This window comes from Petaurus breviceps, unplaced genomic scaffold (assembly GCF_028583685.1).
Source record: "Petaurus breviceps papuanus isolate PSGF00001 unplaced genomic scaffold, PetGlider_PUasm1.0 171, whole genome shotgun sequence".
Taxonomy (NCBI): domain Eukaryota; kingdom Metazoa; phylum Chordata; class Mammalia; order Diprotodontia; family Petauridae; genus Petaurus; species Petaurus breviceps.
The window spans coordinates 7,947,630-7,960,223 of NW_027185754.1; the positions used below are offsets into that span (position 1 = coordinate 7,947,630).

The 12,594-nt window shown below is 33.9% G+C and overlaps 1 protein-coding gene across 2 annotated transcripts in view; it reads right to left on the reverse strand.

Annotated features, from left to right (window-relative positions):
- Nucleotides 1-2,537: 2,537 nt before the first annotated feature.
- HEATR3 (HEAT repeat containing 3) overlaps nt 2,538-12,594 on the reverse strand; it is a 44,114-nt gene continuing 34,057 nt past the window's right edge. For both annotated transcript variants that reach the window (XM_069082532.1, XM_069082533.1), the window contains 3 exons: nt 8,791-8,934; nt 7,686-7,862; nt 2,538-4,946 (listed from right to left, as the gene is read on the reverse strand). In XM_069082532.1, the coding sequence (XP_068938633.1) occupies nt 4,824-4,946; nt 7,686-7,862; nt 8,791-8,934 (444 nt within the window). In that variant the 3' untranslated portion in view covers nt 2,538-4,823. The remainder of the gene's footprint in view (nt 4,947-7,685; nt 7,863-8,790; nt 8,935-12,594) is intronic.

Here is a 12,594-nt window from a genome sequence, read left to right on the forward strand (position 1 = left end):
TATATATATATATATATATATATATATATATATATATATATATATATATATATATACACATATATATATATAATTATTAATACTATTTTACATGTAATTGGGAAATAAGATATACAGGCACTGGGGCATAGAGATCCACCATACCCTACTGGTAAAGTCGAAGGGGGTATGGGAGAAGATATGGGAGAGAGCAGATTGGAGGAGGGGATATCCTGTGGGATTGCTATTTTGGGGTAGTGGGTAGGGGAGTAACGGGGAGAAAATTTGTAATTCAAAATGTGGCAGAAATTAATGATGTAAATCAGAAATTAATAAAGCATTTGAAAAAAAGTTCAAGTTTTGAATATTATTCAAGACAAATGATTTTACAATTCATAACTGAGTTGGCAAAAATTAGTAAACAGTTATTTTAACTCTCTGGACCTTTAACGTACAGAATGCAAAGTTTTGATCTACAAGTAGATGATTTCTAAGGATTCTTCTCACTCTAAATTTATGACCCCAACACTGACTTATGAGTCACTCAAGCTTTAATTTTAATGATGGGCAATATTCCAAATCTAAAAGCTTCTTCCCCTAAGAGACTACTGTGCATTATAATTCTTTTGAGTCTTTCCAAATTGTAAAATGGCTCAAACTAATTGCCAAACCCTGTGTAAAGTTCAAAAAAGTAGGTTGAATAAAACACCTCCTCTCTGGTAGACTAGAATTTCAGAAAACACATTAATAATCAAAATTATTCCTGGTTAAACGCAAAATTTATACATATTTTTGGCTTGCAAAATACCTTGCTACATTGAATCTGAGAGGTGGTGTGGTAGACAGCTGGTGTAAAAACCAGGAAGCCCTGGGTTCAATTTCTGTTTTTGATCTTAGGCAAATCACTTAAAACTTTCAGATTTCTAGGAAGCTAAGGCTTGATGCCAATTTATGTTGATAAAGAGTGTTTCCTCAGGGGACAGTTCACAGGTGCCTACCCTACATTCTATCTGTAAAAACAAGTAGGAAAATGTGTTAACTAGGCCAGGACTTTTTTTTGGGAAGTGATTTGCATATAAAGAAATTAGTTTTCTTTAACAGGTAGATGGAGGTATGCTCTGGATTGACAATATATTCATTATATTTAACTGAATTTTGGCAGAGTTTCTAATCTCATTTATGACAAACTCTTAAAATAAAACTACCATTAGGTTACAAAAATATTTTTGATGCTCTCTTATATTTAGTCTTACATCTGTCTACAGAACAGAGAGCCCCATTTCAAATGGTTTGGGATTAGATCCAATGGATTGGGCAACTCAATTGTTCAGATTACAGTTAAGTAAAAAATGTTTAACATTGCCATCTCAGAGAAAAAGCCAAGAAAAGTTAGCTCTATAATAAGCCAAGTTTCATCTTTGTTAGGAATTACTTGAAAATCTACTTAAGATGAAATAATTTCCCAAGTTCAAAGGAATAGGCTTTTTCTACTATTTTGTTATGATCAAATTAAAAAATAACAGCAACAGGCAAAAAGATGTAACCAAGAATTCTTTCTCTAAAATTGCACATAAAGATTGTAACAATGCTTAAAAGAAACTGATATTGTTTAGTTCTGAATGCTTTTACCACCAATTAAAAAATTTACCTCTACATTTTCCTTAAGAGATCTAATAAGAAGTGCTACTTTTAAAGTGGGAAGTTAATCAAGTTAATTTGCAGTTAAAGGCAATGGCAAGTTTTATTTACATGGAAAATAAAGGATGAATTAGAGATTCTCTGAACAGACTATATCACCTGTGTGTAGGTTTAATGTCAGGCAGTTAGGTGATAAAGTGAAGAAAGCACAGGACCAGAAGTCAGGAAAACACATCTTCCTGAGTTCAAATCTGGCCTCAAAACACTTCTTAGTTGTGTGACCCTGGGCAAGTCACTTTTTTGCCTCAGTTTTCTCATTTGTAAAATGAATTGGAAAAGGAAATGACAAACCACTCCAGGATATTTGTCAAGAAAACCTCACAAATTATCTCTTATAGAAGAGGCAAGGGAAAACTGTTACAATTGGTGGGGAAGAACAGGAAGGCAAAAGGGAATGGGTCAACCTTACTCTCATTGAATTTGGCTTAGGGAGGGAATGACATACACACTAAATAGGGTATCTCACCCTACAGAAGAGTAGGGGGGAAGGGGATGAGAAGGGGAATGATGGAGGGGAGGGAAGTTGAAAGCACACACACTTTTGAAAAGGGACAGGGTCAAAGTAGAGAATAGAACAAGTAGGGGGGCGGGAAATATAGTTAGTCTTTCACAATATATCCACTATGGAAATGTTTTACATAGCTACACATGCACAACCTATATTGAACTGCTTATCTTCCCAGTAAGGGTGAGTGACAAAAGAGGAAGGGAAAGAATCTGGAATTCAAAGTTTTAAAATCAAATGTTTAAAATTATATATAATTATGGAAATGAATGATGTAAAATAAAAATAAACATAAAATTTAATTTAAAAAAAACCCCAAATGGGGTCACAATGAGTCACACTCCTAAAACACCTGAACAACAAACAGATTTAATATAATCAGATATAGGCTCGAAATACTTTAAAACAGGCATAAAATAAATCTGACAATAAAAATGAGCAGGAATATTTTACAGAAATGAAAACTTTCCCATCTTCACAATTCATATGTATGGCCATTATACATTAAAACTGAAAAGACAAGGAAATTAAATTGACTGTTTCAAAACCTGAATTCTATTAAGACATGCCCCCCCCCTTATCTTAATGAGCAAAAATGCTCAACATCAAAAGCCACAGAATAGTGATTTTTATCCCATTTTATATTCCAATTTTTAAAAATACACTCACATCATCTAAAAAAATTCAGGTATGGGGAACTTAGTAAAGTTATACCTGAAAGTCTTCTGAAACCCACAATATCTATCCATATATCTATGCATCCATCTCCTTGGTATACTTCCTTGAGATCTTTAGATCTTTAGTTTGTTTGTCACACACACACACACACAAAATCACCACAAATGCCAGTGGGTTCCTCTGGATGATTTACAAATATGTCCATCTGCATTGTCATACTGCCCTCCTATACTAGCAAAATAAAATTTTACTGTTCTGCAAAGATTACTGTATAAACAGCTTCAGATATAAAATAGATTTAAATATCTTCCTTTCCCATTTAGCTGGGATGTTCTAAGTTAAAAGGTACCAAAAACAAATTAAAATGGTCATTGCTCAGAGTCCAAATACCTTCGCTCTCTTGAAAATTTTTTAATCAATTTAACCTACTCAACTTCCTCCTTTGTAGTAAATCAATTTTTGGGTCCAGCAGTGTACATACATGCTGATTTTCACTGGTTACAAGTATGTATAAATACTGAAGACTACAATATAACATCACTACAAAATGAGGCCAATCAAAAGAAAAGTATATTTTTGGAAACATACTTCATGTCATATGATATGTTTACTGAACATTCTCTATTTTCATCATCCAATACCCAATCTACTTTCTTTTCACCTCATCTATAAGAAATCTGAATTATGTATGTAAATACTGTAAAAGAAGACAGTATAAATGAAATGTGGAAATCATCAGGAGCTAATTTTACAAAGCTATAAAACTAGCTAATAAAAATTAATGTGCTGTTCACTTTCACTTCCCAATAGATTAACTGTGCTTGAATAGTTAAGATCTGAGATAGACACTTATCTTCAACAGAGATGTTGCTATCATGCCCTCCCCTCCCCACCAGAGAACGACCAGCTGTTAGCAGACAGTCCTCTCTTCCACATTTCTCACTACCCAGGCACTGTAAATCCTCATCTTCCTATACTCTAGTCTCAAAAAAGGATTTGAAACAAAGTTGATACTCTTCAGAAAAAAAAAGGGGAAGCTCTATATACCTTATGTATCTTTAAAAAAATGCTATATACATCAATTCAAAATCTGAAACCTCCAAGTTATTAGATATCTGTACAGTTTCAATAGGAAGTTTCTCCAAAAACAAAAAACACCACCACCACCACCACCTCCTCTTTTTCCTAAGCACAGTGAATCGAGGGGGGTGAAGTTAATAATATAACTTACATTAGATTCTTTATCAAATTTTCATAATTATAGCATACACTATTATTAAACTTAACTGCAAATTCCAAATTGAATCAGATCAAAAATTCAGAAAGTGTGAACACAAATGGGATGCTCTTCTATGGTTTTTGTTGTTGTTGTTGTTTTTTTTAAAGATTTAGGAAATGATATTAACTTCCTACAAAAACACAGCTATTGAAGGTATCCATTTTGCAAAATTCATTTAAACATGATCATTTAGTGGTTTCTCCATTACTCACAGTTTAGTTAAGAATCATCCAATTTCTTTAAAATACTACTTTCCCTGTGGACTATCCACAACAAAAAGCACAGTATCAAACTGTGCTGAATTTACCAGAGGCATTAAAAACATACTCCTGCCATTTTAAAAAATACTTAAGGAATGCAAATATGCAGTTAATTTTTTAAAAGTGCACATATTCTAAAATATATGTGACATTTGAGATAAAGTAAAGGCCTCAGGTGTATAATAGTAAATATTTTGTGACAATTAAAATGAATTAAAAGAATCGGTTCTCTGGGGTGGCTAGGTGGTGCTGTGAATAGACCACCAGCCCTGGAGTCAGGAGGCCCAGAGTTCAAATCTGGTCTCAGACACTTAACACTTACTAGCTGTGTGACCTTGGGAAAGTCACTTAACCCCAATTGCCCTGCCTTCCCCCTCCAAAAAAGAAAAAAAAAAAGAAAAAAAAGAATCAGTTCTGTGCCAGTTCAAGAAGTTAGTCTTTTCTCTACAGTCTCCTGATAAGCAATAAATCTTCTCAAATTCATTTTCACATTGTCAAGAACACAGAGTTGATCTGTACTATATTTTCCTCTTCCTTCTTTTCGAAGCTGTAAATAGAAAAAAAAAGAGAAGAAAATTTGTTATATGTGACGATCATTTCACTAAAAAAAATATGACTACTATAAACATAGTGGAGAAATCTTTAACTAAATGACAGCTATTAGAATATGGGTAGTAGGGGTGGCCAGGTGGCTCAGCGAGTAAGAGCACCAGCCCCAGTGTCGGGATGACTTGGGAATCAAATCTGGGCTCAGATACTCAGCACCACACGCAGAAATAACTGGCCGTGTAACCTTGAGCAAGTTACTTAACCCTGTTTGCTTAAAAAAAAAAAGAATATGGGTAGTATCTCCATTTTCCTCCTCTGAATATGACATAGTACACTTGAGGCATTTAAAGCTCAAAATTACATGTGCAAAGTCAGTGGTGCCTTAGACTGTTACATAGCATGAACAGCTTCATAACCATGAGAACAAGAGCATCACGGACATCTGGCTAACACTACTGCCAGAATTCAATGTCAGTGTTTAACCTCAAGCATATGCTCTAGAGATTCTTTTGTTAGAAAGCAGTGTGTTTTGTGTAATGCAATTTGGGGCTAAAACATTTAATGAGGAATGTTTGATGCAACTGTGGTTTCATTTTATGCAGTGCCATTTCACAGAAACATGAGCTTGATCTTAGAGCAGTTAATGAAGTACTCTAGAAACAAAACTGGTTTTTTTTTTTTAGAAGAATTAAAGAGTTTTAGTGACTTGAAAATATGGTCCAGGTAAGGGTTTAAATTAAGATTAGCGAAACATTTCCAAAACAGTTTACTTTTGTTGCATATGTAAAGCTTTAAAATTTTTTTCTCACTTAAAACTGAAAATGCTTTCTGTTAAGAAAATTTAGAATACTAAAAAAAGAAGTTAAAATAGTCAACCTGGATAACGTCAATATGATTAATGGAGAGATTTTAATGTAAAATTATAAGCACTAGATCTATATAACTCCAGTTACTCTGGAGATAAGCAATAGAGACTAGATCTCACAAGCAGGGGGAAGATGTGTTTCCAGCTCAAGAAGACAAATATATGCAAAATAATTTCTAGAACTGGTAGAATCAAAACTGGTTTCTTGTATGAGTAAGCACTTAAGTTTGAAAGCCAGGGATTCTATGAACCAATAAAGAGCATCATTATAAAAACCCAGGGAAGAGAAAGTAGCCGGGGCGGCTAGGTGGCACAGTGAATAGAACACTGGCCCTGGAGTCAGGAGGACCTGAGTTCAGATCCAGCCTCAGACACTTGACACACTAACTAGCTGTGTGACTTTGGGCAAATCACTTAACCCCAACTGTCCTCCAAAAAAGAAAGAAAGAAAGTAGTCAACAGTGCTAAATGATGCCAAGAGGTCTTGACTTCTAGGACTGGGTGTCCAACTCAACCTATAAGCTTGTGTTTTGTGGTAAAAAAAAAAAAATCATCTGACCAGTCTTAGCTTGTGGTATTGAAAAATTAATTAGTACAGAGTAGGTACATATGTTCAGGGAATCCCATACTTAAATGTGTATATACTACTGGTTAGTATTGGTCAGTTAACCTCTTCTTCAACGTTAGGGTTAGACTAGGCATCAAGCAATCTGAGTTCTAGTTTGGTATTTTATCTTTTTTTCCTATCAATTCTTTTTCTGAAAGTGAGTGCTTGATATTCTGAAATTTTATGCATACAACATACAGCAAACATAATTTTGTTTTACTAAAAAATTCAACTCTGTCCGACAAAGTTAAGTTTTTGTTTCTATCTTATAAACAGGAAAAGAAGTAAGACATTAAAGTACTTAAAGTTCAGTGGCTTATATACCTATTTGTAGCTGAAAATGAAAACACTTAAATTTCACTTGTAATGAATCTAGTTTAATACTATATAGTTTGTGTACAACATCATAAAATAGTTCACAATGAATCTACATACTGAAAAATTATAGTTAAAATCCAAGTTACATTAAAATAAACTTACTTATTTTAGTGAATTCTATGCTAGATGCTTCTCAGGATATTAAAAAGAACAGATGTAGGAAACAGAAATAAATTAATTTTGTAGAATCCTTATTTCCCCTCCTGTTTTCACCAGGGATTTAAAAGAAATAAAATTTCTCCATATTTAAGAGTTTTTTACATTCCAAATTACAACTTATTGTAACTTTACAAAGATTTTACATAAGAGAAAGAAATCATTTTTAGTATTAGGAATACTCAAAGGAAAAAGGGATTTAGTGTCTCTCTGGGTGATTCTCACTAAACAAACATGCAAAAGACAATAGAGTAAAGTAGCATCAGATTACTTACCCTTTTTTAAAAATGCTAAGTAGAAGACAAAATTAAATTACTAATTATGATAACTTAGTCCAAACCATAATATTGTTAAGCTGTTAAACCAAACAGTAAGCTACTTTTCCATGATGTCAGATTATGAATTAGGGTAACAACATGACTTAACTGTGGGTTAATTTACCACAATGTTAGAAATGGCAAGAAAATAACATCCAATCCTAATCTTTCCTTGCTTTTGGCAAAAAAAAAACCTAGTAAGTACTCCATGGACCATCTACTAATTGGCTAGTCAATGGAAATGTATTAATAAGCACATGCTTGATCAGCTAAGAATTAATCAATGGGATATAAGGATACTATGACTCTAATTTGTCATATGCACAGCCACTAAAATACATGATTATGGCTGTTAAACCATAAAGTCATGGCTTGCTGAAACTCAACTGATTCTAAGCACAAACTATTACATACCTTCATTTTGAAAACTGGCTGGAATTCTTTTAGGGCAGATAATAATCTAATCTCAACTGCTGCCTTTTCAGCCTCTTTACCATCTGCAAAAACATCAAAGATGGCATCCAGAGTTTCTCCAGCTACTACAAGAGAAGAATCTTTGGTGGCCACTTCAAGAAGAAATTTTCCAATAGTCTGAAACAAAACAGAATTATTCAATATCCAAAGGTTGCAAAATATTGTAAAATACATATTAAGAATAGTATTGTATATAAAATTGTTTGAAAAACACTTAATACTCTTAAAAGAACTAGAGATGTAAACATCTAAGAGCTGTTGTCATATAAGGAAGAATATTGAACTTGTAATCAGATGATGTGGCTTTGAGTTGTGGTTCTATTATCTTATTGTCCATATCACCTCTGAGGTAAGTCACTTTCCCCTCTCTGGATTTTGGACTTTTCATCTGGAAACTAGATAAAGCCCCTTCCAACTGCAACAATCTATGACCCCTCCCCAGAGAGAAAAACAAGGACCACAAACATTTTTCACCGAAGCTTTATTTCCACATATCTTTTCTCCTCATTTTAAAAGTTACAAAAATAAAATAATTTCCCTGCAGGCTTTCATATCTCTAAAGCAAGTATAACAGTGTTAGGAGTAAACAAGTTATACATAAGATACTTTTATCTTTCTAAACTACTATTATAGACCTTTAACAGGTACTTAAAAACATGTCAACTTTTCCCACAATCAAGCCAGCATGTTCTACTGTTTCAAATTAAAAGAAGAAAAAAAAAACACAACCCTACAGATAACACTAAAGGATTATTCCAAAAACCAGATTTTTCTTCTAAAAACTTAAATGAAAGAAATATAGTCTTTTACAACTTCTATACTTTCATTCACAGAGAAGCAGCAGAATAAATTGTGAAGATATATTTAAAGCCTGCAACAGTGGTACAGTGGATAATAAGGTGGTCTTGGAGTTAAGGCCAGAATTCAAGTCCTACCACTGACCTTCCCCAGCTGTGTGGGCCAAGTCACAACTTCTCAGTGTTCTAGGAAACTAATACTACAAATTTCAAAACTGGTATCTTAGTCTAGAAAAAATACATTTTACCTTCAGTGTTTCAAGGGTACCATCTTCTTTGGCTAGGACACAGCCTGTGATTCCTAAAATACTAACAACATTTACTCTAACACCGATATTACTGCTATGAACCCCAGCTTCACATAATGACATCAGCTGCTCAGGAGTCATGCACTGTTGAGAGATAGTAGGGGAGATATAATTTTATGCTAAGTTCAGTCAATTTCAACACTCTAGGGCAACACAGACTTGACATTAGATTTCATAAATACACTTTTATGAGACACGAACCACTTGCTGTGAAGATACTGTATACTAATTAAGAATACAGGGAATCAAAAAAGCAGATTCCTCATTACACAATTTATTTGACTGTCTAGAACTTCGCAGCTACTGCCAATATCAATGCTATCGTAGCTGTAAACTTAAACAAGTGTTTTTCATGGTGGAGCAATGCTGTGTTGGATCTGAAGATGTGGGTTTGTATCTTGCCTCTAGCATATCTAAGCTATCTAACTATGAGCAAGTCATCTAACCTTTCAATAAAATATTTTTTTAAAAATAAAGTGAAGTACCAAATAAGAATCACCCAATCAAATAAAATTAATTTCCAAGTCATTTGTATTAAGTTTCTTCAATTTAGACTTAAAGTACAGATTCTGAGAAAAGTCCCTAACCACTGAAATCTGAGCGTTTCAGTACCAAACATTCTTGGATAAGGCAAAGTGAAGGACAAAAAAGTACTGTCTACTATCATCAGAGGGTCAAAACCTAAAGGATGGTTCTTAATCTGGAATCCATGAATTTTTAAAAAGTATATTTTGACTATAAGAATACAAGTCATTCCCCAATTCATAAATGATCAAAGGATATGAAAAGGCAGTTTTCAGAGGAAGAAATTAAAGAAATCTGTAAGTATACGAAAAATGCTCTAAATCACTATAGATTAGAGAAATACAAATCAGAACAACTCTGAGGTACCACATCTCACCAGTCAGATTGGCTAAGATGACAAAAGAGGAAAACGATAAATGCTGGAGAGGATAAATGTGGAAAAATTGGAACAGTAATGCATTGTTGGTGGAGCTGTGAACTGATTCAACTATTCTGGAGAGGAATCTGGAACTATGCCCAAAGGGCTATAATAAGTACATACCTTTGACCCAGCAACCCCACTTCTAGGGTTGTATCCCAAAGAGATCATAGAAGTGGGAAGAGGACCTGTACGTTTATATTTATAAATTTATATTTATAGCAGCTCTTTTTGTGCTGGCAAAGAATTGGAAATCAGGGGGATGCCCATCAATTGGGGAATGGCTGAACAAGTTGTGGTATATGAATGTAATGGAATACTACTCTGCTATAAGAAATGAGAAGCAGACAGCCTTCATAATAACCTGGGGAGACTTATATATACTAATGTTAAGTGAGAAGAGCAGAATCAGGAGAAATTTATACATAATTACAGACACAACGTATGTGTGACAACTAACTTTGATAGACTGGACTCCTCTCAGCAATGCAAGGTTTTAAGACATCTCCAAAAGACTCTCTGATGCAAAGAGATATCCACATCCAGAGAAAGAACTACAGAGTCTGAATGCAGACTGAAGCAAACTACTTGCTCTCTTTGCTTTTTCTTGTTTTGTTTTGTTTCCTCTTTCCCATTGTTTATTCCACTGGTTATAATCCTTCTTTACACCCTGACTAATGTTTAATGTGAAGGTATTTGTAGATTCTATATTTGAGTGCATGTCGCCAAGGGGATGGGGGAGGGGTGGGGGAGAAAATGTGGAATGTTAAACTCAAGGGATTGTGGAACTGAATGTTGTAAACTAAAAGTAAATAAATAAATTTCTAAATATATATATATATATAAATAATTATACCAATATACTTGGTTTTCTTTGTAACTATGTATTTAAAAACATTATATTACTAAGTGGTCCACAGATTATACAATACTGCCAAAGGGATCTATGATTAAAAAAAAAAAAGGTTAAGAATTTAACTTTTAACGAATGGTTACTATCATAGCAGCATCAGAGTACCTAGAACCTTCAACATAAGAGGTGCTGAAGATGGGTTTGCCAAACAGGTCCAGCTGCCTGGGAATTCATAATCTTAATATATAAAGAGGAAGCCTGTCAAATGAAATCAGCACTATTAGCTTTAAATTATTTTTCCAGTTGTAATGGATATGGGCTCAGATATCTATCTATACCTACTGACTAAATGCTTACAACTGCAAAAGAGTTGGTCAGATTTTGAAGTGCAGTCCATTGTGTTTGTATAATACTACACAGGTTGTTTTTTCTTTTCAAAGCACTTTCAAAGGCAACCTTATGAAAAGGGCAGATTGCTTTACCCATTTTACAGAAATCCAGAAGTTTCCACATGACTTGGCTTCCAGAGTGACTTGCCTAAGTTTACTGGTTAATATCAGTCCAAACAATGAAACCAATAACTGAGTGTTAACAATTTCAACAGAAATGGGAGGCTTTGAGTTCCACATTTTCCAAACACTTGGATGTCATATAGGCACTTCAAACTTGACATGTCCAAAATGAAAATTTTATTTTCCAAAAAGTTAACCCCTACCTTCTTTCTGGATATTTGTCATCTTAGAGTTAGCCTTTGAGTTTTCATCCCTCTCACTTTTTTTTTTTAAGCAATCGGGGTTATAACTTGCTCAAGGTTACATGGCCAGTTATTTCTGAGTGTGGTGCTAAGTATCTGAGCCTGGATTTGATCCCCAGGCTATCCCGACACTGGAGCCGGTGTTCTTACTTGCTGTGCTACCTGGCCGCCCCAATCCCTCTCACTTTCAATAATTACGTGTCATCACCTCATCTCAATTCCCTTTCCCTAATTCAGGTCCTTGTCAACTTGTGCTTAGACTACTGTTATCAACAAAACCCAGCAGGAAGAGTTGAATAACTACAGAAGCTATAAAGTATAGGGGACTACGTCTACTAGGATAAACTCAAGAACCATATTAAACCAACTATAAAATACTCTTTGCAGGAATAATGGTAAAGCTAAATAATTAGGGAAACATTACTCACATGACAAATCAATATAAAAAAATATATGATCTAAATTAATTTATTCAGTGCTCTGTCAATCAAATTACAAAGGAATATTTTATAGAGCTAGAAAAAACAGCACAATTCACATAGAGGAACAAAAAGGTCACGAATTTTAAAGTTCATAATGAAAAATGGGAAGATCTCAAACTATACTAAAAAGCATTAATCATTAAAATGATTTAGTACTGATTAAAAAACTAAGAGGTTGTTCAAACAGATTAGGTAACCATCATACAAACACAGTAGTATAATGTTCGATAAATCCAAAGAGTCCATTTACTGGGGGAAAGAATCACCATCTCACAAAATTTCGAGGAAAATGGAACAGCAGTCTGGCAGAAATTAGGTTTAGGCGAATAAACTCATATAAGCTCCAAATGGATACATGACCTACTTATATAGGAGCACATCATAAATGAATCAGAAGAGCAAAGAAATTATCTTTCAGATCTATAGAGAAGAAGAGTTCATAGTCTAGCTACATAGAGGACCACAAGATAAAATGGGCAATTTTGATAGTATCAAATTTTAAAGTGTCTGTACAAATTATATGTAGTTAAAATTATAAGGGAAATAGCTATAGCAAGTTTATCTAAGAAGGTCTTATATGCAAGATATATAAAGAATTAATTCAAATTTATAAGACTAAGAGTCACTTCCAAATTGAAAAATGGTCAAAGGACATGAACAGTATCCTGGAAACAGGCTGTTTCCAAAGAAATCCAAGGTACCACCAACTATA